A 23,993-nucleotide genomic window follows, 5' to 3' on the forward strand; every position below is an offset into this window, starting at 1 on the left:
ACCCTTAGCAGAATTTCAGCCTCCTCCTCCTCTGTGGCTTTCACCACAGCAGCCACACTTCTGCATGGCCCATAAAAATGCTGCTGCAAAAATGGCTCTTTTCAGGTCCTCTACTTGTTATCCTTATAAATCTAAAGTAAGCACCAATCCTTGACTTCATCTTTAAGGTCTTCATTACTTCACCCCTCCACTCAGCAGCTTTGAGAAGAATTGGACACCTCCCTTAACTCAGCTGGCACTTCCATGCCATTTCTGCCCTGACCACCAGCTTCTGCTGCTCATGTCTCTGTGCTTCCTTCCACTTCTCTCATTACATCACAGGACCACCTCATTGAATTTATACACCCTTAGGTCTCAATGCATTATCAAGGTTCTCAAGGTTTATTTCACAAATTTCTGCAAAGTGGCCATGGCATCATCCTTCTTGGTGGGTTTCATCCTTCTACAGACAGTCCCTGGTTAAAAACAGGCAAATGGCTACAGACACGTGCCTGGCAAGGAGATGACAGCTCTTCACCATGGCCTTTATCTCATGTGTTGGCTCATCTGTTTGTCTCTTTAGGCTCCTGAACTGCCAGAACAGAAATCACAAACTGTTTCAACAGTATTCTGTCCAGAACAATGAGCTCCCTCTGGTAACTGAAGCATTTGGGTACCATCACAACAAATATTTACCAAAGCAAGAACAGAGATTAATCCTGTTCCCTAAGCAGCAGCAGGAAGCATTAGCATTTGGCTATCCTGGTTATCCCTTTGGTATATAATCTGCTGTAGTTACTGAAGATACAGGTCAATAAGTAGTAGTGTATTTTGGCAGGTATTCCAAAAACAGCAGCTGCCACTTCAGAGCATTTATTTTTGTTAGATACAGCCTTGCAAAAGTAGGAAAAAAACCTCTACATACCTACACTACAAAGACACTCTCATTACACTATTTAAAAATAATAGCTTCAATAGCTTTAAATTAACATAGGTTTAAATATAGACTTTTTTCCTTTTAAATCTGCCCAAATGCATTTATCATACTACAAAATGGAGTAACTATTTCTTGTCTATCAAAGTCCCAAGTAACTAAATGCATTTCTGAGAGAGAAGCAATACCCACACAGCATCAGTGCTATATTCTCAGTACCTGTTTCCACAGTGTTTTCTGTTTCTGCTGCCTCCAAACCATCCATACTGTCTTCATCCTCCACTGCAGTTTTTCCTCTACTCCGAGGCCTGCAAACATAAGAATGAAAAACTCTTTTTAGACTGAAAGCATTTGTAAAACTAGGATTTAAATAATTTCAAGGGATGAATGTCAGCACTTAATTATGTAGCATTCAAGCTAACCCATGATTTCAGTGTTGAACAAACTGGAAGCTTCCTCCCATTTTTTTCCCATTCTAGGTTTATGTCCCCAGTAAGGTACACTTGAATCAGCAGTTGGTCTCTTAAGTTTCTTTGATTTTTCTTACAAGAAAAATACAATAATGAACTTTTACTGATCAAACAACAGAATAACTCAGCCAGATTTTGACACAAGAATCCTGTCTGTTCCATGTAACATAGAACTAAAGAGAGGTAAGAGAGAACACAATCCAACATCTGGGCAGTAGCTACTATAAAATAGAGACTGATCCACACACAGGGCTCTTGGGAGAAATATCCATAGAATAATAATGATGCTAAAGCAATGAAATTGAAACACACATTATTTTCAATGAAACAATATTTTGACAGATGAAGTAAAATGTTATGAGAGATGACTAGATGTCATCACATTTAAAAAGTCATCACGTGAGGACAGCCTGTCATAACTACAATACCTGGCAGATTTGTTTCAATTTCAACCAAGGTCTGATGGAAAGCAGACAGGTTTGTGCCACAAATTCCAGCCTTTTTTCCCTGCCTGGCTCTTCAGCAACTATGATGGTGGGCTGTTGAGAAGCCCAGGCATCCAGATTCCCAGCTGTTCAGCAGCCCATTTGAAAGGGAGCCAAGAGCTTGGCAACTCGCCTCCCAAATTTTCAGGCTACTTGGCAACCTGCCTGGCATGCTGACGGAAAGCCTGGGAGACCCTGGGAGCTTCTGATTCCAAGTACACAAATTTTGAGTGGTTTGGGGCATCTCAGCAGTTCCAAAGTCCCAGAGCTCCCAGGCAACCATTCACCCAACCAACATGCCTTGAATCGGGATGGCACGCAGGCACCCCGCCTGTCCCCCCAGACAAAACCCATCCAGTTCCTCTTTCACTGAGGATTCTGAAAGGTTTGGGTTTAGTTCTGCATTGGGGAGAAAAGGTTTTGGTTTTGTTGGTTTTTTTTTTTTTTTTAAGCGATTAAATCATTCCAAAACCAGCATTTCCTTTTTTTGTACAGTGTGTTTTAGCACTGTGGTCCATCCAAACTGCTTCCGCAGGATGGATCTGTTAAATCAGCTACAGAAGAAATGCCACCATGCAATTCCTTTGGTTCTCTTGGCTCTAGGAACTGGCACAACTGGAACTATCTCTAGAATCTGTACACTCAAAGAGGACTGACTCTTGGACTACCTAGCAAGATAATCCCTTCAGATTGTGTTGGGACCATTTTAGTCTCTGTGCAGGAGGAAAAGAAGAATTAAAATGAGGCTCAAACCCAAGTCTGAAAACCTCCCACTCAATTTACAGTGGAGCTGAGGGAAAGAGAAAAGCAAGAAGAGATTAAGGTCAGGAGAACTTTTCTTGGCATCTCTAAAAAATTTGTTCAGGATAATGCTGAAAAAGTGAGCACTGTGGGAACCCTAGGGATGATAAGGTTATCATTCCTCTTGCCTGCTTATCCATAAGCACTGACAGCACACTCAGAACACACAAAATACTTAACAGCCTTCTTATGAGAGACAGAAGCATCCCCTTCACTTTTATACCACTTTAAAGCTCCCAGTGTAGTCTCTTAAAACCCACATGTCACAAAAATTGAAACCAGAATAAACTGCACAGTGACCAGAAGAAATTGTCCTGCACTCCTCCCTGCAGCCACTGCACCAGCTCAAGTGACCAGTGAGCTGGCTGGAATGGGGATACAAGTTCTGGAAGAGGGAAGGACACAAACACTGCTGGCAGCAGCATCTGAGATGGTCACACAGATGGATTCCCATCCATAACAAAGAGCAGGGAGCAGAGCAAATGAATCGTTCCAGCCACTGGATAGAACAGGCTCTTCCAGCAAGACTGAGATACAGCAATGAAGGAAACACTCCTCTAACACCTAGAAAAACAAAGCAGCAGGTAAAGCAGCCAAATATTAAATTTCTTGCAGTTCTTCACAACATCCCAGCACATCATCCAGCACTCAGTGAAAGGATAAGAATGCAGGTGAGTGAAAACACTTCCCTTGGTGTAGGAATGCTCAAAAGCTTTACAGAACACAATCAGCTAAGGACAGGGATTATTTCTAAATCCTATCCCAATTATTCTTCTACCAACTACCTGTCTGCCATGCAAAGTTACAAGTCTGTACTAAACAAGGGTTATTGTGAAATCATCACAAACGTAAATGATAATTCTGCTTTTTCACGGGTACCCCTTTTCAGTATTCCCCAACTCAACCCTGGAGGTAAAACTTTCTGGATAGTGGAAGATGATGATTGTTTATGTTTATTTAATAGATGAGTTTAGATATTCTATTAAACTACAGTTCATGTATTAAATACCAAAGTGCCTCACAAAGCCTTTTTAAACATTTTGTTTAAACAAGAGCAGTATTTGCACCTTGAACTCCCTATCGTATTTTAGCAACCTATTTAACACCAAGGAAAAGCAGAGGTTTCAATTAATTAAACATAATTGCTTCTTCCAGCAGAAGATAGTACCATGGCTGGTGTTTTCTTACCATTCCCCTCTCCCAAATATTCTACAAAAAGGCTTCTTAATGTTGTGCAGGTTTTAAATAAAACTGAAGAAACAGCAGAAAACATGGCAGATTATATCATTAACTTATTTTTGCTGGTTACAGTCATTTCCCAGTCATCAGAAGAGATTTTATAGCCTACAAATTTATGTTTGGCTTAGAGCAAAAAAATAATTCAAGTCACAAAACAGTGAAATATACACTGTACTGACAACTATAATTTAATGCTTCCACAGCAAATGCCATTTGAGAAGGCCATACAGCATACCTAATGGCTGCAATCAGCATTTGCACTAAGAATGGATTGTTTCATGTTATTTGCATTAGTTTACACATTTTACTTCATAATTTTATACATTAAACTTTTGGCTGGTTTGCATAACAGTGCATTTTCCCTCTGATAAACCCTGTTAATTATTTTAAAATTTTTCTCTCTACTTATTTCTAGATGCTTTTAAATACCATGGGAAAAACAGCTATGCCCTGTTCTTTGCCTGGGACTTAGTTTCTTCTCAAGTTCATCCTTCTGAAGGAGGATGTGAGAAGGGAATGGGGGAAAGGATGGTGTTGGGACCAGTATTTGCTGCCTTAAAGCAATTATACAGCCTATAACTATTTCCCTTTATCCACATGAAGCCAGGCAGTTCTGAACTATAACTGCTGTATTGAACACTACAACCTCAATTTTGCTCTAGATCATGAATCCCAGCCCCAAACTTTCTGACCAGGAGTAACTACATCACCCATCCACATATCACAGCAGAACCTCCAGCAGCTCTGGACAGAAGTATTGAACACAGATGAGCCACATCTACAGCTCACAAGAGAGCCAGAACAAAATGTACAGGCAGAGCCTGACCAATGCCCACTTTGGCAGAAAACAATAAATATCAGTCAGTGGGCAGGCAGGGAGCTTGGTACACAGGCTGAAGCTCTGCCAAGGGCCCTGCCATGGCTTCCTTGCCTGCCTTTTTCCTACAACAGAGTTCAATTTACAAGGAAAAAAACAACAGCATGTCTATTTCTGCTCAAAAGAACAGATCCACAGAAAGAAATGTAACTTCTTGTAGTGTTTAATGCACATTCAGTATTTTATGGAATAAGATCAGCAACAAAGACAAAACTATTTAGGACTTTATAGACAAAATTTTTTTAGAAATACAGGACTCCATTTGAATATAATTATTGTCTATGATAATTTTACTCCTGCTTCCATAAAACAGTGTCATTTATCAAAATCCTTTGTGACCTACTCCTAAATTTTTTATCAATTAGCTTTTTTAGCTAATGCCTTTCATTAATCTCCATCTTTAAATATACCATGGTAAACAAAAATCTCGTAATTCTTCTCTGGGTAAGCAACTAATTAAATTTAGCCCAGAGGGGGGAAAAAAGCCCAGAAAAAACCTTTTGCAGGGCTCAGCAGAGCATTAGGTACTCCCTCTGGACAGGGGGAAAGCCCTGCAGAGGATGCCTCAAAGCCCTGAGGATTTGGGTAACACTGGGACATCACCAAGCACCTGAGTGGCTTCTCTGAATGCACAGACAGCAGCATGGGAGAAAATTGAAATGCCTCTTATTCACCTGAAAGTAATGAGATACTGTTTCTTTTCTTCTTTTTTTCTCCATGATTGGGTGGTTTTTTGCTGTTTTTTGAAAGGTCACAGCAATAGCACCATAACTGGACAAGTACAATGTAGGTCAAAGATACATCTTGGATCTAATTCATTCTTTCCACAAAGTGATCAGGAATAAGGCCATGGGCCAACATTTCCTGGAACCACATGAAATAACTGACAAAGCTACTATCCTCAGATGCCTGTCACTGCCAGGCCTAGTTTATGATTATCCAGAAGTTATTGCCACACACCAGTTTCTACAAGTCTTCCCTAAGCTGCTACCAACAAAATCATGTGACAGCTTGCTGAAGAGCATCTATGAGAATTACCATACTCACCCCATGCATTTGGTCCAGGCTTATAAAATCAGGTACACACAACCCACTCAAGAATTGAACCCTTTTCCAAAATACTGAAACTTCTACATCATTTAGAAAACAAACCACCTTCCTTCCTACGCTTTGCAAACCATGGAGCAAACTGATGGTACTAAATATATAAAACAGGGCCAATAACCTTAAAAAGCAGTGTAACATCTGGGATACAGTAACATCCTAAACCAGCACAGATGTCTTGTTAAATGAACATCTGTCCACAGCCTTAGCTGGAAGATGGTACAGGAATGATTTATAAAAAGGTTCAATTAGTGCTGCCATCAGCACGGCTAGTCACAAATTAACGTTCACAGGCACTTTCACAAGTGAAAGCTGTTACCCTCTTTTCAAGAATCTTTTTAACAGGTGTACAAAAAGCCACATGCTCCCACTACACTACTAATGAACCGTAGAGTCCTAAATACAGCTGTAAAAGTTTAACTGTGCTTAAGTAGAGGCTAAAATACTCAAGGTTCAGCTGGTAGCCCCAAGCAAAGAGAATCACAGCAAGAATCAGTTCATGGAAAAACCTATGAGGAAAAGAAGTATTTTTTCCCCTCTCTAAACACTACTCTTTATTACTCCTAGGAGTTGAGAAAATTCTACATCCAAATCTGGATAAAATGAAGAGCACAACTCTGGAAGAAAGGAAGATCTCACCTAGCTGGAATAAATGTCAATAGCCTAAAACATTACCAAGCCTAAAATAGGAAACTCGTTCTTACATTATTGACTCCAGCTTCAAACTGATTCTCATTTAAAGATTCTTCTGATTTTTTAATTGAGCCATCAGTAACAGGTGAAAATATTTTCTGCATTTGCCCTCACTCTCCACTGTGTTTTCTTCTGTACATGGTAAAAAACAAGAATGCAACATTGCAGTTTCTTCCTATTTACTACTTATGCTATATATGTCTATACAAAAGGCTGAGAGATCCTGATGTGTGGGAAGATGTGCAACAGAAACATGATCAGTGAAAGGTGACAAGAAGTTGATCGTTTACTAATACAGAGAAGTGAAAACCTTCTTGTTTAACAACTGCTGAACCAGACCTTTGAATTTGCACAACCTTCAGTTTCATTGTTAAAATATCTCAAAAATACACTTATTATTGCCTATTAGTCTCCTGGTACAATCAAAGAGGAGTGCGTTTCTTACCACTTTTAATTTATAAAGCATAATAAACTTTTAATAAAATACTACATCAAAGAGAAGTGACCCAGCTTACACTTAAAACCAAAACACTGCAACTTCCCATCTTACACCTCCTCTAACCAGTAATAATCTAAAAAAACATTATTCAGTCACTCAACATTATTCCTTTACTCAGGCTAAAACATCTTCAGAGCTGAAACTTTTTCACATCTATATTTTATGCAGTTACTACTGAGAATAATAAACACCTGAAAAAAAATATCATAGCCTTTGAGATCAGAGATGTCCAAGAGAAAGTGTAAAAAGAATCTGCCTCCACTAGACAACTCTCAGCTTAACTTTTCCAGTACTTCCCTGTGACAGGGAGATTCGTCAAAGATTTCCTACACTGCCCACAGAAATGCAAATAGAATTCTTTTTAAGATTATTTGTACTGAATATCACAGATGCACCGTTGCTTTCATTCTAGAGTACAGTCACTGTTGACACAGTAAGCAAATGCAAAGGAAACCCACTGGTAAATGCAGAGCTCTTGAGAAACACGGCTGTCCTGGGAGGCTGGGAGTGAAGTATCAAAATGAATCTGCAGTGCATAGTTCTAACGATTTAAAAGCCAAATAAATTAGTACTTTTAAGCAAATGTGAAGACTGATTTATCTTTTTTATTTCAACTGTCCTCACACAGTTACCTGTACTACAGAGGCTCTCAGGCCCACATTGGAGCAAAATTACTTTCTATGGAGTCTGAGAGAAGTCAAACAGGATGTGCTGCCTGCAGGCACTCACCAGAGGACCATGTACCCAAATAAAAAAGCATTAGGAATGTCATCCCACCATTGAAAAATCTCAGTCTCAACTCAGTTTTGGAGAAGGTCACCAGATCCAGGAGGCTGAAGCTGCACTCTGTTGAGTGATGAGGCTGGTCTGGACAAAGCCACCATAGCCAGTATTTTCTCTGTTCATCCCTGATGTTATTTACAGTTGTTCAGTTTTAGTCTGGAACTGCTCTTTTGAGATACAAAGCTGATGAAGGCTATCATAGCTGAAATAAAACTTTACTAACAGTATCTAGACCATAAAGTTTTCTTCACAACTTGTTACCCATTTGAGAACATCCTCAGTGGGTTGGGAAGAGACACAGAGGGTCACACGAGCCAAAGATCAAACCAGGAAGATTCAGTATCACTGATTACCACTTCATTAACAATTGCTGGTATATAAAATATTACATTTTTTACATGAGCCCATGAAATACCCATGAAGGTTATAGCTCTGCTACAGCCAGTTATGGCCTGAGACACTGTCAATAAGCCTACCACACTGCAAGGACTTCTGCACATCTTTTTGTGATACCATTACATGAGAAAATCTGAGTTGGATGTTGGAAGCATGAAGCCAGGATGCCTGGCTCCATACTTGTATGGACTTAAGATTTGGAGACAGTTCCAATAACTGAGTGAGAAATCATATAAAAGGCTTTCAGATCTTTCAGCTTTCTTTTTTACTTTTCAAACTGATTGCTTAGACGTCTATAAATTCTCTAAGTGAAAATTGCTTTCAGTCAACTATCTGTCACATTAACCCAGCAATGCACAGCATCAGAAACTGCTACAGGTTCTTCTTTCTCAAGAACCACATTCCCACTGATACACAGCCTTGTTCATAGTTCTAGTTCAGTAACACAAAACATTTTACATGCAGACCTGAATCATTATACACTTTTCAGAAAAAAATGCAAAAGAACTTGAGATGCAATTACAACACATTATATATTTGCAGTTTTGCACAAAGTACATCCTTTCTATATTTGTTACCAATGCACTTGGACATATTCACTAACACAACGATGCAAAACAGCATACTAGAATTGCAGCACTTGCAGTATTTTTTAAAACCTTTTCTAGAATCAAATTAAGACAATGTTTTAGAAGCACCAAGAGCTACCAAGTAGAGGCACCTGTGAATTTCCAATCCCAGTAAGTTCTGTTCATATACCTGGCTCCAGACTTTATAATGGCTCTGCCTTTTCTAACTCCCCCAGACAACAGTCAGTGTGAAGCTCTTTGGTAAATTTGCTAAATGATGTTTATCAAGTCCACTGATTGTTTTCACATATTCTCTTTTGACAGACAAAGAGAATGAGATGGCAACATGAACAGCTGAGAGTCCACTGGCAGTGTCAAGAGCACACATTTCTACCCTCTGCAAACTTCCACGTGTGACAAATTCAACCAGCCCCATTCAGCACTGCTCTTGTTCACACTCCTCAGTCCTCTAAGTGAACAAAATTGCAGCAAAATATGCTACTGCACCCAACACTGCATTTTCCTGACAGGAAGAGTAAGCATCCACTTTGATCCGAACTGGAGATTTGTTTCTCCATGACGACGGGCTATGCCAAGTTAGAACTCCTCCAATCTTGTGAACAGCCATGGTGCCCAGAATTTTTTACCCACATCAGCACCAAGCCCAAGTCTTTTTTAAGAATTATCCAGCTCCTTGATCTTTCACAAGCTGCAGGGTTTGCCTGCTACTCTCTTTTGAATAAAGGTGGCAACACAATGGCAAGAGCTGTAATTCTCATGTCTGGTGATTTCAAGATCCTGTACATAAAATTCAGCGGATCTGAGTCATCATGCATGAGAAACAGCTGCCAAGTACTTGGAACTTGGTAGAAGTTTTGGTCTCTGTGAACAGATTTTTGTAATTTTAGCACCATTAATTAGAAGTCATTTTCAAAGATTTCCTTTTGGAACTTTGCAGTCTGACAGAGTCTTATCACAGGTACATCGTGAAGATTCTTACGAAGTGCATTTGTCTCCTTAAGTTAAATATCCTCACTGGATATATTTAGGTGTCAGGTGAAGGCTGTGCTCTCTGTCACTCAGCCACACACAGTGCAGGTATATTAATCCAATAATCTAACACTAAATACTAAAGTTCTTACTCAGAGAAGTGTTTTTATACCCAGCAAGTGCAGTCTGCACACACTGATTACAGAGCATTGTAACCACTGCCTTTATTCATCACCATTAATTCAGCTCGGACACTCAAAAAAGGATGCAAATATTCAACTATTTTGTATTTTAGATAAACTAACCCCACTCACACAACATCATTTTGAGAGGTTTTCAGATCTTACATCTATCAAAATGCATCAGTCAGCTCAGAACATCTTATGCTTTCTCAATGAATAAAGCTCAGAATCTTTTGTCTCAAGTCACTTTTGATTTTGGATTTCAGAGCAAACACAAGTCTTCCTGTAGATTACATGGAAAGTAACTCCTTCCCTTATATTTTTGAAATATTTCTGATGCCACTAATACAACAAAAAACCCCAACACTTTTCTCTCTCTCAGGTACTTGTTAGAGGATTTCCTGAGAAAGGCATCTGTCCACCACTTTCACCTGAAATTATGTTTATGAAAAGCAAAGAAGAACCTATGGGCAGCAATTTCAGTGTATTTCATCTTAAACAAGCATTTAAGCTTCACCCAGAAGGATCAGGACATGAAAGGAAGGGCAGTACCCAAAGAGCTATAAATAACCTGCTTTTATACAAGATGCTGGCCTAGAATACATTAGATAGAATTTTCTTTATAATACTCAAATTAATTGATGGCATGTAAGAAAAGTAGTTCTTGCATGTCAACCACAGTTTGTCATTACCCATCTAAAATGGATTTAGACAGGAAAAAAACCACAACAGAAATGAATGTCATATCACCACGTATCTTTTCCATCTGTTAGCACCCTTAGTGCTCCTTATAAAGAAATGCATTTTTTATTTCAGATATTGTCAACAAGTATTATGAAATATTTCTCTTTCAATAAAACTGCTAAACCTAGGAAAGCCAAAGGGAAAAAACACAAGATCTGCTCACTAATTAAAAATCCATTAAAACTTAGTCAGAAGGCTTGGAAAGCCTCAGAAGAGTAAAAATAGATCTAAGAAGAAAATGGGCAATGGAATCAGAGAGGTGTCAGTATATATTTATAATTCACATGAATTGTTTTTCTTTTAACAAAATTGTTTTCAAACTAGATGTAAATCCTAAAAGCCAGATCATGGAAACTATTTTTATACCAGAGTAAATAAAAGTCTGGAAATACTATTGTGAAATATAAACAACAATATAACAATATAAACAACAATATAAGTAGCATAATAACCAACAATGTGTAGCACAGGCACAAGTAATAAAGACCTTCAAACACATCTAAAAGCTTCTGTAGAAACAGGTATATCAATCTCTAAGGGTGTTGATGAGGTAAAAATTCTAAGGTTTTTGTTAGAAATTCTGCTAACAATTATGTACCTCAACCTTTTCCTCATCCCTGAAGAGGAGTCTTCTAAACTGGAGACATAAATTTGCCTTCTGATAATCAGAGAGAGGTTACAAATAGCTCTAAGTAATTATAACAGAGAACTTTTAAACTTCTGTTCAAATGACTGTTTAATTACCATTATTATGTAGGACAATGATCATTGCTGTTCACCAACATTCTCAAAATTTCACCTGTTTTTATTCAAGACCACTACCAACTAAACCAAGCTGCTTTGTATATTTTTTTCTCCATGCCAGACTTCAGCCCTTTAATATTAAATATACTAATTAATGCTATTTTTAAAATTATTTGGGGGGTTTAATTCTTTTTTTCAAGTCTTGGTTCCTCATTTATTCAGTATGCTGTGAAAGAAAACCTTTAAAAAAGTGAAGCTAATAAAAAGATGGGCCTCCCAGCACTTGATGCTAGAGGAGTTCTACCTGATGATCACCTTTCCCCAGCCTGAGAAGGGATCAGGCTGTGTCAGAACTGCCAGCACCAGAGTGATCTACTGCTCACATGACACAGGTCAGAGTTATAAACAAAATTGTCCCTGTGTCACATGAGAGGGGCACGTCCCCAGCAAACCCTGCTGGAGCAGCTACTACAATGGAAGTCATCCAAGAGGACCAACTGATACCTCCAGGTCAAGTTCCTTTGAGGCCACCACCCAAGGACACAAGGCTGCAAGCTCGTTCCATTTACTGCCCTGCAACTTGCACTATCTCCTCAAGTTCTGCAATTTCTCTCCATTTCCACAAATATACTAAATTTAAACATTGTTTTTTTAATGTAATAGGAAACAAATTTTCAAAATCTATGTTCACTGCAGAGGAAAACAGGAAAATGTTCATGATTCAAACATGCAGACCTGGCAACTTACAAGTTATACTAAGTTGAATTAACACTGATTGAATTTATACCCAGCAAAACAGATAGTTTTCATCCACATCAGTTTGTTTTATTCATTAGAGGTTCATGAATGCCTGTGCTGGAAGCAGCCAGGGAGAAGAGCAGCAATAGGAAAGGGTTAATGGAGAAGGAACAGAGAGAATAAAGTGAGTGGAGCTTCTTTTAGTGACACTGCAAGTAACACTGTCTAAAAGGATTTGGAAATTATCATCTGAATCCCTTTGCTTCCTAACTTTTCTCTTTTTTGCAAACTACCAGAAAAAAAGTAATGAAGACAATCAGAAATGATACTGCAGCTGATTTATAATGGGATATTTGTATATTTACCTAATCTTTTCTGAGTACAGACCTTCTGGAATGACAGCTTCTTAGATATTTATACTTTTATTTCAGCTTGCTTTTTACATATACACATATGCTTCTAATTAACATTTACAGCATGGAAATTCAGCTCTACTCACCAGACCACACCACAGAGCCTTAAAAACTATCTTAATCAAACGTTTCAGAATTACTTTCAGGTATAAAAAGCTGGAAGCAGCTCTGAATAGCTCTTATAATGGCAAGCACTTGTGAAGATGACACAGACAGGGAAGCACATATGTGTAACTTAATGGCCCTAAAGCTACTCCTATTTACACAAGTACTGCCTTGGTGTCACGACAGGACAGAGCAGTTACTAGCTCACAACCACACAAATTTCAGTATTAAAATAATTCTTTTTTTTCTTAAGAGTATGCTGCATCTTTTTTTTATTTTGCTCTGTTTTTGCACACTAAAAATTTCTCCTTGAAGTACCTGAAAGCCTTTATGCTAACAAGAAGAACTACAATTGAGGTATGCCTTGTCCTCAGAACCTTAGAAACCATTTGTCTTTTGCAATCAATGTATTAAAGATAGCATTTGAAAAGAATCTTCCACCACAAAGGTGTTCAACATTCATTACACCATCTCTGGAAAAGCTGCTACAGGGAGTGCTATCAGCACAGAAGTCTGACTGCTCCCAGATTCACTGGACACAATGCCAGAATCATTATCCATGTGAGAACAATATGCATAACTATCACTCAATAACTGTAATTGATTGAAGCCCATCTTTCAGAAAGCCACTCACTTTGCCATTCCCTTTGTCATCTGTTCCTCCTTCTGAATTCATGCTCTTTTCCTTTGTGAACTTCTCTGGTTTCAGCTTTCAACCACTGGTTCTTGTCCCTTTTCCTCTTACACTAGGGATCCTTAAGAACTCAGTATTTTCTCTGCCAGAGATACCATTTACTGTTCTCTAACTACTACTTGTTTTTAGGGTTTAAATCCCCCACCCCCATAACCAAACATAACTCTGCCTTCCTCCCCAAAACAAATTTCTCCAAGCTTTCTCCAATCTCCAATCCGTTTCATGACTTTTTGCCAATATTTCGGTCTTTCTGCTGTGGATATCTGAATCACATTGAAATGGCAGCAGCAAATCTCACAATCTCTATGATAAACAGAGCTTCAGTGCACAGCCACAAACATCCCACACTCTAAATCTCTTGCCAGAAATGCTCCTTTCTGGACTGCAGCCCCATCCCTAAATCTCTACATGGCAACACCATCCCCTCTCCTTATTCTGAAGAGCATTTTGTTTAACTGCTCTGCTCTGCCTCTTCCCTGTGCTCATCCATGTCACTCCACATACAGATTTCAACAGCAGTAATTGTTATTAATATTGACTAATACCAGACTTCACTGCTGGAGGACCACCCAAAAAACCCAAAGCAAAGCGATGACAGCTCCCAAAGACAACAAAGTGCTTGGTCAGCCAGTCCTTAAACCAATTACTGCAGGCTTTATTCCACTGAATAATTCAAACAAATAGTTTTAATCAGAGTATAATACACTGTTAAGCCCAGCACCTTTAAAGAAATCCATTTACATTACATCTTCATAGAAAACGACAGATAAAGGACCACATCAGATGACCTAATATCTACATCAAAGGAAACTTTAAAACTCACAAAGTGGATAAAAGGAAGAAAAGGAAGGGAAAGAATTTTTTAAAAGCCCACCAAATCTGCCTCAAAAGAACACAGCAAATATATTTATTTCTAAAACAAAAAGTATCCATATCTGCCCAAAAGTCATGCCTTCCACGTCGTTGTCATTTCAGTGGGAACCACGGGATTTCACTGTCTCACAGAAGTGAGCAGTATGTATTTCAATATGCTTTGTAGCATAATAAAATATTCTACTGAAATTACAAGATCTAAAAAACAATTACTTTATTGCTTCTTACAACTTTTTCACTGTAAAATTCAACTCCAAGGTAGTAATTGGCAGGGACAAAATTATGTAGCAATTAGGGCATGACAGCAAAAGCAAACAAGAACTGAAAATGGGTTCGACACTTCTGGTAACAAGCAGGTAATTATCACAGCAGCTTGAAAGGGGCATAATCAACCAAACTGACATCATCCCTCCCACATAATAAAATGTGAAATCCCTTTACGTGCAGTGTAGCTCTTACACACAGCTGGTAAATGCTGCTAGTCTAGTCTCGATGTTTGTGTCTGCAGAGCAGCTGAGGTTACATTTGGGATGGTTCAAGAGTGGATAATTTCATTTATTTATTTAGGATGGTAATAGCTATTACATGTTTTCATCCACTGTGGACTACAGATATTATCACTAGAAAATGCTACTTTATAAAATTGCCCTCTCTTTTCTGAGTATAACTTTGTTTTCAAAGTTCCTAAAAAAGAGAAAACAAATCTCTGCCTACCATTGCATTTCCACCACCATCTGCAAGATAAAACCTGTTTATTATTTTTAACATAAAAACAGAAACTTGCAAGTTTTAAATACACTTTATTCTTAACTACTGTATTTGACCAGCAACACTTTTTTCCCTACTTTGCATTTGTTTAAACTCAGGTGTGAACATTAAAGCAGCACTGTGCCCTGGACATGCTGCTGTTATCTCAAAACAGTCTAACTACAAAATAAACAGGGATGTATTAATCTTTATCATGTATTTGAAATAATTAAAATATGATTTTAAAAACCCATTGACTTCTCTACTGTGCCCTTTCAGCACTATTTTACTATGGGGTTCTCACTCTCATCAGCCCTGACTGACTCAATCAGAGCTGGGGGGAACCTCTCCCCTGTTTTGTATATTCCTAACTTGTGTTCTCCTCCATTTTCTCTCTTTTTGTGTTGACAAATCCATTTACCTCCACACTGTCTGTCAATACCATTAACTCGCTGCTCCCACCTTTTTCCAGCTCATTAACAGCAAGGCTGAAGCCAACACTAATCTCTAAGTCTGCTGTTAACTATTTCCACACAGCTCCCACCTTTCACATGGGTTTCACTCCTTGTTTCTTGGATACAAGCAATTTCAAACACACTGGAATTGCAGCTCAATTTGTATTGATTTTTCATGACAAATTTCCACAAAACATTTACAGAATATCTGCACCTATCATTTTGTAAACTGTGCTGCAAGTACCATAAGTAAAATGAATTATTAACCCTTCTTTTTCTCATCTTTAAAAACTCAGTGCTAACATATCACAACATGAATTCTTTAGACAGCTGTTAAACAATCTACTTTTTAATCTTTTTTTTTTTGGTATTTAGACTTTTTCTTGCCCTCCCCCCCCGCAAAATCCTCACAAAGGTAACACAAAGCTGGCTTCCTGAAGCTTCTAAAAATTCCTAGGGCAGTTTTGTGTATTCCTTGTAAAAATTAAATTTGATGAGTGTGTAGCTTAAACATGGCATGCCTTGACTTGTGGAAGATTTGATTTACTGACAAATAAAGCAGATGTGGGCACAACAAGAGATATTTAATTGCTGACTCTATGTTACTCACATGATAAAGATGTTAATATTATACCAAACCTTGTCTTTTTTCCTGTGTATCTGAGCCATTTTAAATCTCAAATTATTTAAACAGGTTAAAACTGTTCAAGATGTATGATCAAGAATTCTCTAAACTACAATAAAGTGATAAAAGCACAAGTTTAAAAATTTAAAACTATACCATAGCAAAAGGAAACATTGACCTCAAAGCTAAAAGGGATAAGGAGTAAATAACTTTGGAAATTGTGTGTAAACCAATTGCCATTAATAGGGCCTACTCCTTTCAAAAGCAAAGCTTCTGTGAACATGGGGATTTTACTAAGAGAATATGAAAAACAGCTTTACAAGGAAACCTAGTGTGGGTCAAAGCAAAACTAACAGGACAACAGTGCAACATCCAGCTGAATTTACAGGTAAGCTGCAGGTACCCTTCCCAAGGTGAGGTTACTGTGCAGGATCTCCAGTGAGCACCTGAGCAGAGCAGGGCTCAGCAGCTGCAATAAAAGGCAATTGCCCAAGTCACTGCTGCCAGCTGAACAGATCTCTGACACCCTGGCCTTAAACACCCTGTAAACATAAAGCTAACTAGAAAGTTTCCATTGCCAGCAAAACATGGGGAGGTAAATTACCAAGGAACAGGTCCTCAGAAGTGATGAGGTGGGAAACCTTCAGTGACCTTCACCACCATCCCTTCCTCACTAATCTTTGGTGTTTCAGTGAGAGATTGCACCAGAAATGACTTTTTACTGAAAACTTAAAACTGCAGCAGCATCCAGGAGCCACAGCACTGAGCATACTGGATAAGGGTATTCTATGATACTTCAACTCTAAAGACTTGGGGGAACATGTAAGAATCACAGAAATTCCAGGCCCCATAAGCTACAGAACAAGCACATAAAGTCATCTAATAAAGGGACAAATATTGGTTTTCTTCTTTGCAACTGGATCCTACAGTAAAGGTACCATGATTGGTTCAGAGTACCCAAGGGAAACTTTCTTCATCTAAACAGCTGGAAATAATGTTTTGTTGGAAAAAGTACAGTATTTTGAAGTAGATATTCTTCCAATGAAAGCTCTGAGAAGATGCCAGAAAAATGAAGTTAGTAGTAACACCAGAAAATTTTACCTTCTCTATATACAGACACACCTTATTTTCTTACAGCCAATTCTACATCCCTATATCTGCAGATATGCTGAAGGTTTCTTTCTTCCAAAAATGCAATCAGAGGTTGAGGTTTAGCTTCCATTGGAAAATAAAAACAAACGTGGGCTTGAGTCTCATTAGACACACCTCACACTAGCACACCCCTACATTTAATTTGTTGTAGAATAACACTAAGTTGGTAATGTACAGCACAAGAACATCAGCTTAAAAAAAAAAAAAAAAAAAAAACACTGACAAAGTGTTCTACCATTAAACAGAATCTCTTAGCAATGCCACTGAACTCATGGCTAAGCTTAGTAAAAAATATCACCAAATATAAACTTTCTTACCCAAGTACATTTCTGTTCTTCCAAGTCAAATGCAAGCCTGTTTAAATGCTTAGCCTTGGATGGGCACATTAAAGTAAAAATACATGAGTTTGAGAGCCTGACCCAAAACCATCACACCTGCACATGCAGGGCTGAGTAATTAACCTGTGTAGTTTGTCAAGGACTGTCTGAAAGCCCTTTGGTTTTTATGCATTCTGTTACCAGCATAATTCAGAGCATTTGGATGAAAAGCCTATATAATTCTAAATTATTATGACAGCAATTTTTTTATTATTTTATGAAATCCTACAAATTCTGATAACTTTTTCATAAATTTTTCTGAAGAAGAACTGTGCTCTTTCAAGTTTTCTTAGCCATGAATTTTATATTCAGGTTCACTCAAAAGAAATCATAAAAATTAAAACTGCTAAACTTACTAATCAATATACCATCACTACAAAAAACCATGAAAGAATACCTCAATAGATTTGGTTTTTAAAATTAATGACAGCACATTGTAGATAACATACTGCTGAAGAATGAATGGCAGGGGCAAAAAAATCTCTGGAAAGTATCATCCACTCCTAAATACCTCAGATAAAATTTGTTACCCTATGGCACCAGCTGCAAAATTCCATCTCTGCAGCCTTGTACACACTTGGAAGACTACAGGAGCCAGGTTTCAAATCATCAGGAAAATCATGGGCCAAACACAATGGTGGGTCTGGCACATTACTCACCAACACCTCAGTAAGAAAGGTTTTTGTTTTATCAAGGAGTTGCTCTGAGTAAGTACAGCAACTACTGATGTTCTTAACACACATAAGAAAAAGACTGTTAGATATTCAATTAAAAGAGACATAACAAAAACTATGGAGGCCAAGAGGCCAACCAGTTCTTTAATATAACATATGTATCAAAAGAAAAAATAAATGGGACTCAGATAAGCAGCTACTATCAGTTTACTACAGCTATCCTGTTTGAGTAAAGCAAAATGAATTAACAGTATTCTCCCACAATCAGATTTTTAATATTTGCATTAAATCTAAGGAAAACAGTAAAGCTCCTTTTATACACATTTAAAAACAAATTTATAATTGAAGTATGTCTGAAGCTGCATCTTAGGAAAAAAAAAAAAAAAACAGCCAACAAAGTATTTAGAATTTTCCATCTTATTATTCAGGAAGATCTAAGAATACCAAAATATTTTTCAAACAATAATAGAAAGTAAAGGTTTAAGCCACATTAGAAAACCTCCCCCTAAAGCTTACAGTTATTGCAGTACTTCTTAAGGCAGAGTTTCATGACAAAAATACTCGTTTTGTGCGGCAGAGACACACAAAAGGATTCTTCGGGATGCCAAACACTTTCAGAACTCTCCAGTGATGACTCATCCTGTTATGTATACAAAGCTTTCATTAAAAAAAAAAAAAAAAAAAAAAAAAAAAGTCAGTTGGCATCATTACAGATCCTCAGTTAGCGATCTTCAACTTACTGTTAGTTCTTGTACAAAGTATTCTAAACACTGCAATGAAGTATTCTGGTATGCTAATTCTGGGGAGGAAAACGTGCAACTTAACTTGAATGGCCTTTCTTACACAGCGTTTCTACTCTAGTTCACAAACTGCTCCAAGATGGCCTCAAACACAGTTTTTAGCTACACAGAAATTCTTTGTTGCTCCACAGCAGTTCCTTGCCAGTCGCGCTGATCAACTATTTTGCCAAAACCAGAAAAATAAGTCTTTCAAAATGAGTCTTGATGACTGGAACAAAAAGAACCACTTCTTAAAGGAGAAAAAAAAAAAAAAAAAAAAAAAAGAGCAGGGGGAAGGGTAGTTTAACTGCTCCTAAAAACTTAGAAAGGATTCCTCCTGGATCTCTTCTTAGAAGTGCTGTTTTAATCATCCCCACCCCAAATCAATTAATTTATATAGATAATCTGTTGTTCTGCAACAAAACCACAACAAACTAAAACTGTCACAGAGATGCAAATAATTGTGATGAACTGTGCTGCTATACTGACAAGTATTTTTTAATAAGACAGCTTTTTTTATATATCTACAACTTCTTTGAAATGCGGTGTTGGTTTTTTAATTGGCTGTTGTTTGCTTTACTTATACACACGAATGTTTGCAAGATGTACTGAAACCAGGAGCCTCCCACAGCACCACACACAGCACAGCGAGCCTGCATCTCCCTCCATCACATCTTTCCAGACTTTTCCAAGCCAAGAGGGTCGTTTTCATTCCTGCTCATCTTCTACCTGCAGGAGCCACCTACAAACCCAGGGTCAAACAAGCATTGATTGAGCTCCCCAAACTCATCTCCACATTCACTCCACACAGGCAGCAAGTCTGGAGTTCACAGCCCTCCCACGGCATCGTCTGGCCCAACTCAAACAAACAAGCGAGATAGAAATAATTTCCTTTATGTTCAATCCCTCCAGTCACTCACTTCTCTAATAATTCAGTTCCTAGTGTTGATCCTTTTCTAAATATGGCCACATAAGCATAAGCAGCGAGCCTCAGTGCCAGCTTTGCAATTTCTCTTTCCCACTGGGGACAAGTTTTCCAGAATCTCAGATGTTTTCAGCACAGACGCCTCCCCCACCACTGCCACATATACATTTTATTTTATTTCTTATGAACGCCTCTTACCCGCAGCAGTTACAAGTGCCAAATCATCTGATTTCACAGAGTGTCAAAAGAAAAGCCAGATCTAGGAACTTTTATAGCATTTTCTATCCCTTCTTCCCCTGCAACATGTTGATTTGGAAATAATACTCTTCATTTGCTCGACTTCCAGTGGCCTCAAGGAGTCTGCTGTCCCTCTCCAGTTATTACACTGATCATACAACTTAATCAACTACACCATGTTTCTCTAAGTTAAAGCTGTCCATGGCTACTGTCAAGGCTATATGTGATCAAAGGTACAACCTAAATTTGTGGATTCATGCTATGAGTCTTTGAGCTTTAAGCATACTGATTTTCATGTTTCATAAAAAATAAACCTAAGGAACAGCCCATTTTTTACTGCTTCCAGACTAGCTATGAAAGCTTGTGTTAGAAAGCGTAACGAAATCCTTTTTATTTTTTAATTTAGTTGTAAGTTTTTGTTATTTTCTCATTATTTATGTACTACCACAGGTGGTCATGGCAAATTACCAACATAATTTATGCTGGTTCTTTAACTGCAAGTCTAGCTTACTAATTAAATACCAGAAAAAAAAAAAAACCCAAACTAAACAAACAAAAAAAAACCCACACCACAATCTTCAGCAGTTAATAAGCAAAGGTACAAGAAAGAAGGAGACACCCCCAGACAACAGAAGCCTCACATTTGTCTTTAGCAGACTATGTTCAAATAAAAGCAGACACCATTTTCATCTCCTCACATTTAATCAGCAGTGGATGAAAGAGGGCAGAGGAACAAGGAAAGCCTCCTCATCAGAGGTTTGGACAGGGCTGGGGTCTGGGGGGTGAACGAGGAGCCTCACAAAAAACAGGAGGCATTTCCAAGCACAGGGCACAAACATAATGGAGGGTCCAGCACGGGCCTGGCTCCACTGAACAAACAAAAGGGGATACTTTAATCATATTTTAATGAGGCTTTGCACGTGACCTGGTCCATTAGATGCTGAAATGCTGCTGCAGTTACTCCACAGCCACCTTGGCATTTGGTGGCTAATGCTCCAACTGGCCCTACAGTACCCTTGAGGAAGGAAAAATAAATAAAGCTGCTGTAGCAGCTTTGGTTGATAACAGCATTTGTACACTGGGGGTTTAAAAGATCTGCAGATCCACAGACATCAGCATGATCAAGTGTGAAACCTTAACTCACTAATAACAAGTTCTATCAGGAGACATATTACACAGAATAATTAAGTCAATTTATGTTATATAAAAAACAGGTTCATTATCCAGATACAAATATTATTTAACTAATAGAATGAATCAAAATCTAAGCTATGCAATAGGCATTTAACATCAGAAAACAAGATACCATGGTTGCTTAAGGCTGCAAAAAGTGAAAAAATTTCCTGCCCTAAGAACCTCAACAGAACTTGGTACCAGTCTAGAAATCCTGGTTTTGTAGTCAATTAGTCTCTTACTGCCTTCAAAAAGCAGTCCTGTTACACAGATACGATTTTTTTTCAGTTTAAATAAAATTCCCCTGATGTGCCATAGCGTTTTCAACCACAAGTTTGGTATTTGTGTCCATCTTTGGCAAGCATATAGTCTGTTTTTCCCACACATACATCTTCACGCATCCTGACAATTATACCCACAATTCACATTGAAAAGGTGAACACAAAATCAGCATTTACTGTCTCTTCCAACACTTACTACACAGCACTGATGCTGGTAGGTAGGAGGATCAAGAAAATCCCAAGTGAAAGCCTGCTGTACTCTGCAGCTGAGCAGTGGAACTCCATGGACCACAATGGAAGTCTGTGTGATTGAGAGGCTGGACACATTCAAAGGAGGTTTTAATGCTCAATAGATCCAACACAGCAATACTATCTTTGACTCCAGAAATCCCACATTTCTTTCCCAATCTCCTGCAATTAGTGGTTTGGGGAAGTATCATTACAAAATTACTTTTGTCTTACTTTCCTATTAACCACTGCAGGAAACATGATGATGGGATATCCACATCCCTGATCTGATCCAGTGCAGATGTCATTGTGAAACAAGTAATTTCTCCAAATTATTTTACAAACAGACAACCAAGAAACTTCAACATACCACCCAGATTACTGTCACATCTAAAGATTCATCTTTAGCAACACTCAACTTTATTTCCAGCCTTTTATTCAATATCCTGTACTCTGAAAAACTGACTCAACAACTCTGCAGCTTGTAGGGGTTTATAAAAGTTTCATTCCTCTAAAAGATTGGTTCCTGATTTCTGATGTCCAGAGACTCCCGTGTGGGCTTCCACAGATCCAGTTCTGCATGGTGGGAAGCAAAGGAAATACCCAAGCATCCTATAAACCTTCCCATTCAGGATCTTTGTCCATACTATTGAAGAGGTTATCTACCTTATCCGTTAGCCAGGTCATGATCCATCACATAATTCTTTTTAAGAAGATGCTTTCACAGTCAAAGAACATTTATTTTTCTTGTATTTAAGCAACATGAAGCTCTTCTGGCAGATCAATGGATTCTCCTAAGCCACCAAGTTTCTTGCACAACATTAGAAATAAGTTAAAGCCCCTGTGTCCTGTAAATACAATCACCTGACATTTTGTTCTATCTTCTAATCTGAAATAATATCCAATCTATGAGCATTCTAACCTTACCTTTATATAGGGAATTGAAAATTTTTTGCTTCTTGTCACTTAAAGACTACCAAGAGAGATTCATGCAAGGTTATTCTGCCCCCCACCTTGGATAAAGGCCTGACTTTGAGCACTCAGGCTCATCTTTTTGATGGAATTTGACAAATATCTTTGAATGCCATAACCAAAGAGCCAAGGAAGGAGTTTTACGTAAAACAGTTGGGTGTTCACTGACTGTGGGCAAGCTCATCCTCATTCCTAAAAGTTGCTTAATTTCACCCATCTACCTTCCTTAAGGATGTGGTCAATGTCCATGAGGAAACCTAGAAAAAGACAGAAGTGCATTATAAAGAATCCTGTGTGTGTACTGGGATGGCATGGAGCTCTGTCAGTAAATTTCACTTTTGCTGCTCAGGTAGAATCAGGGTATAGGATGATCTGCAGAAAGTTTAGTTCTGATCAGTTTAGCAGGCTTAGGAGGCTATTGGAAGGACTGGAGAGGAGATTACAGGAGAGATTATTTCAAGATACATCTTCTTTCAGGACAAGCTGCAACCACTGAAAGGATTCTGCAAACTGGACTCCCTGAAATGCAACCACCTCCCCCCAGCCTTGCTTCTCTTAGAGCCTTAGAAGACATAACCCCATGACCATTGATTTTCTGTTTCTAACTGGAACACTACAGTACATCTTCCAAATTTCTCAGAAGGAATTTCATGCTCAGAAGATGCTACAGAACAGTCAGAAAAAATTGCCACTATAAAATGCTGAAGAGACCTCAACCATCATCAGCTTTTCCATTACAGAGAAGCCCTGGTAAGACACTCTTCCCTAGAAAAAGTCTACTCCTCTTCACCACAGATATATGTCTTACTTACCAAGAAAGCCAACTAAGGCAGCTCTTCTTTACATGCCTCCTGGCCTGAAACTTCTGGCACAGGAGATGGTGAGGAGTGCAAGGACAAGATATGGAGTACTACATGCAAAATTATTCAGCCTTACATCACTCTGATAAAATTTAACATGTAGTATCAGTTTTTCAGATGCTGATTGTGTTTGATGAAATCAAGTATCTGACAGTAGGGCTGGGTTTCAGAGGAATGAAATACATATCTAACTCAG

General features: G+C 38.3%; 1 protein-coding gene across 13 annotated transcripts in view; it reads right to left on the reverse strand.

Annotated features, from left to right (window-relative positions):
• The window catches only part of KMT2C (lysine methyltransferase 2C), a 190,884-nt gene that overhangs the window by 141,656 nt on the left and 25,235 nt on the right, over positions 1–23,993 (reverse strand). For all 13 annotated transcript variants that reach the window (XM_079301725.1, XM_079301717.1, XM_079301728.1 and 10 more), the window contains exon 2: positions 1,133–1,221. In XM_079301725.1, the coding sequence (XP_079157851.1) occupies positions 1,133–1,221 (89 nt within the window). The remainder of the gene's footprint in view (positions 1–1,132; positions 1,222–23,993) is intronic.

This window comes from Erithacus rubecula (genome assembly GCF_903797595.1).
Source record: "Erithacus rubecula genome assembly, chromosome: 3".
Taxonomy (NCBI): Eukaryota; Metazoa; Chordata; class Aves; order Passeriformes; family Muscicapidae; genus Erithacus; species Erithacus rubecula.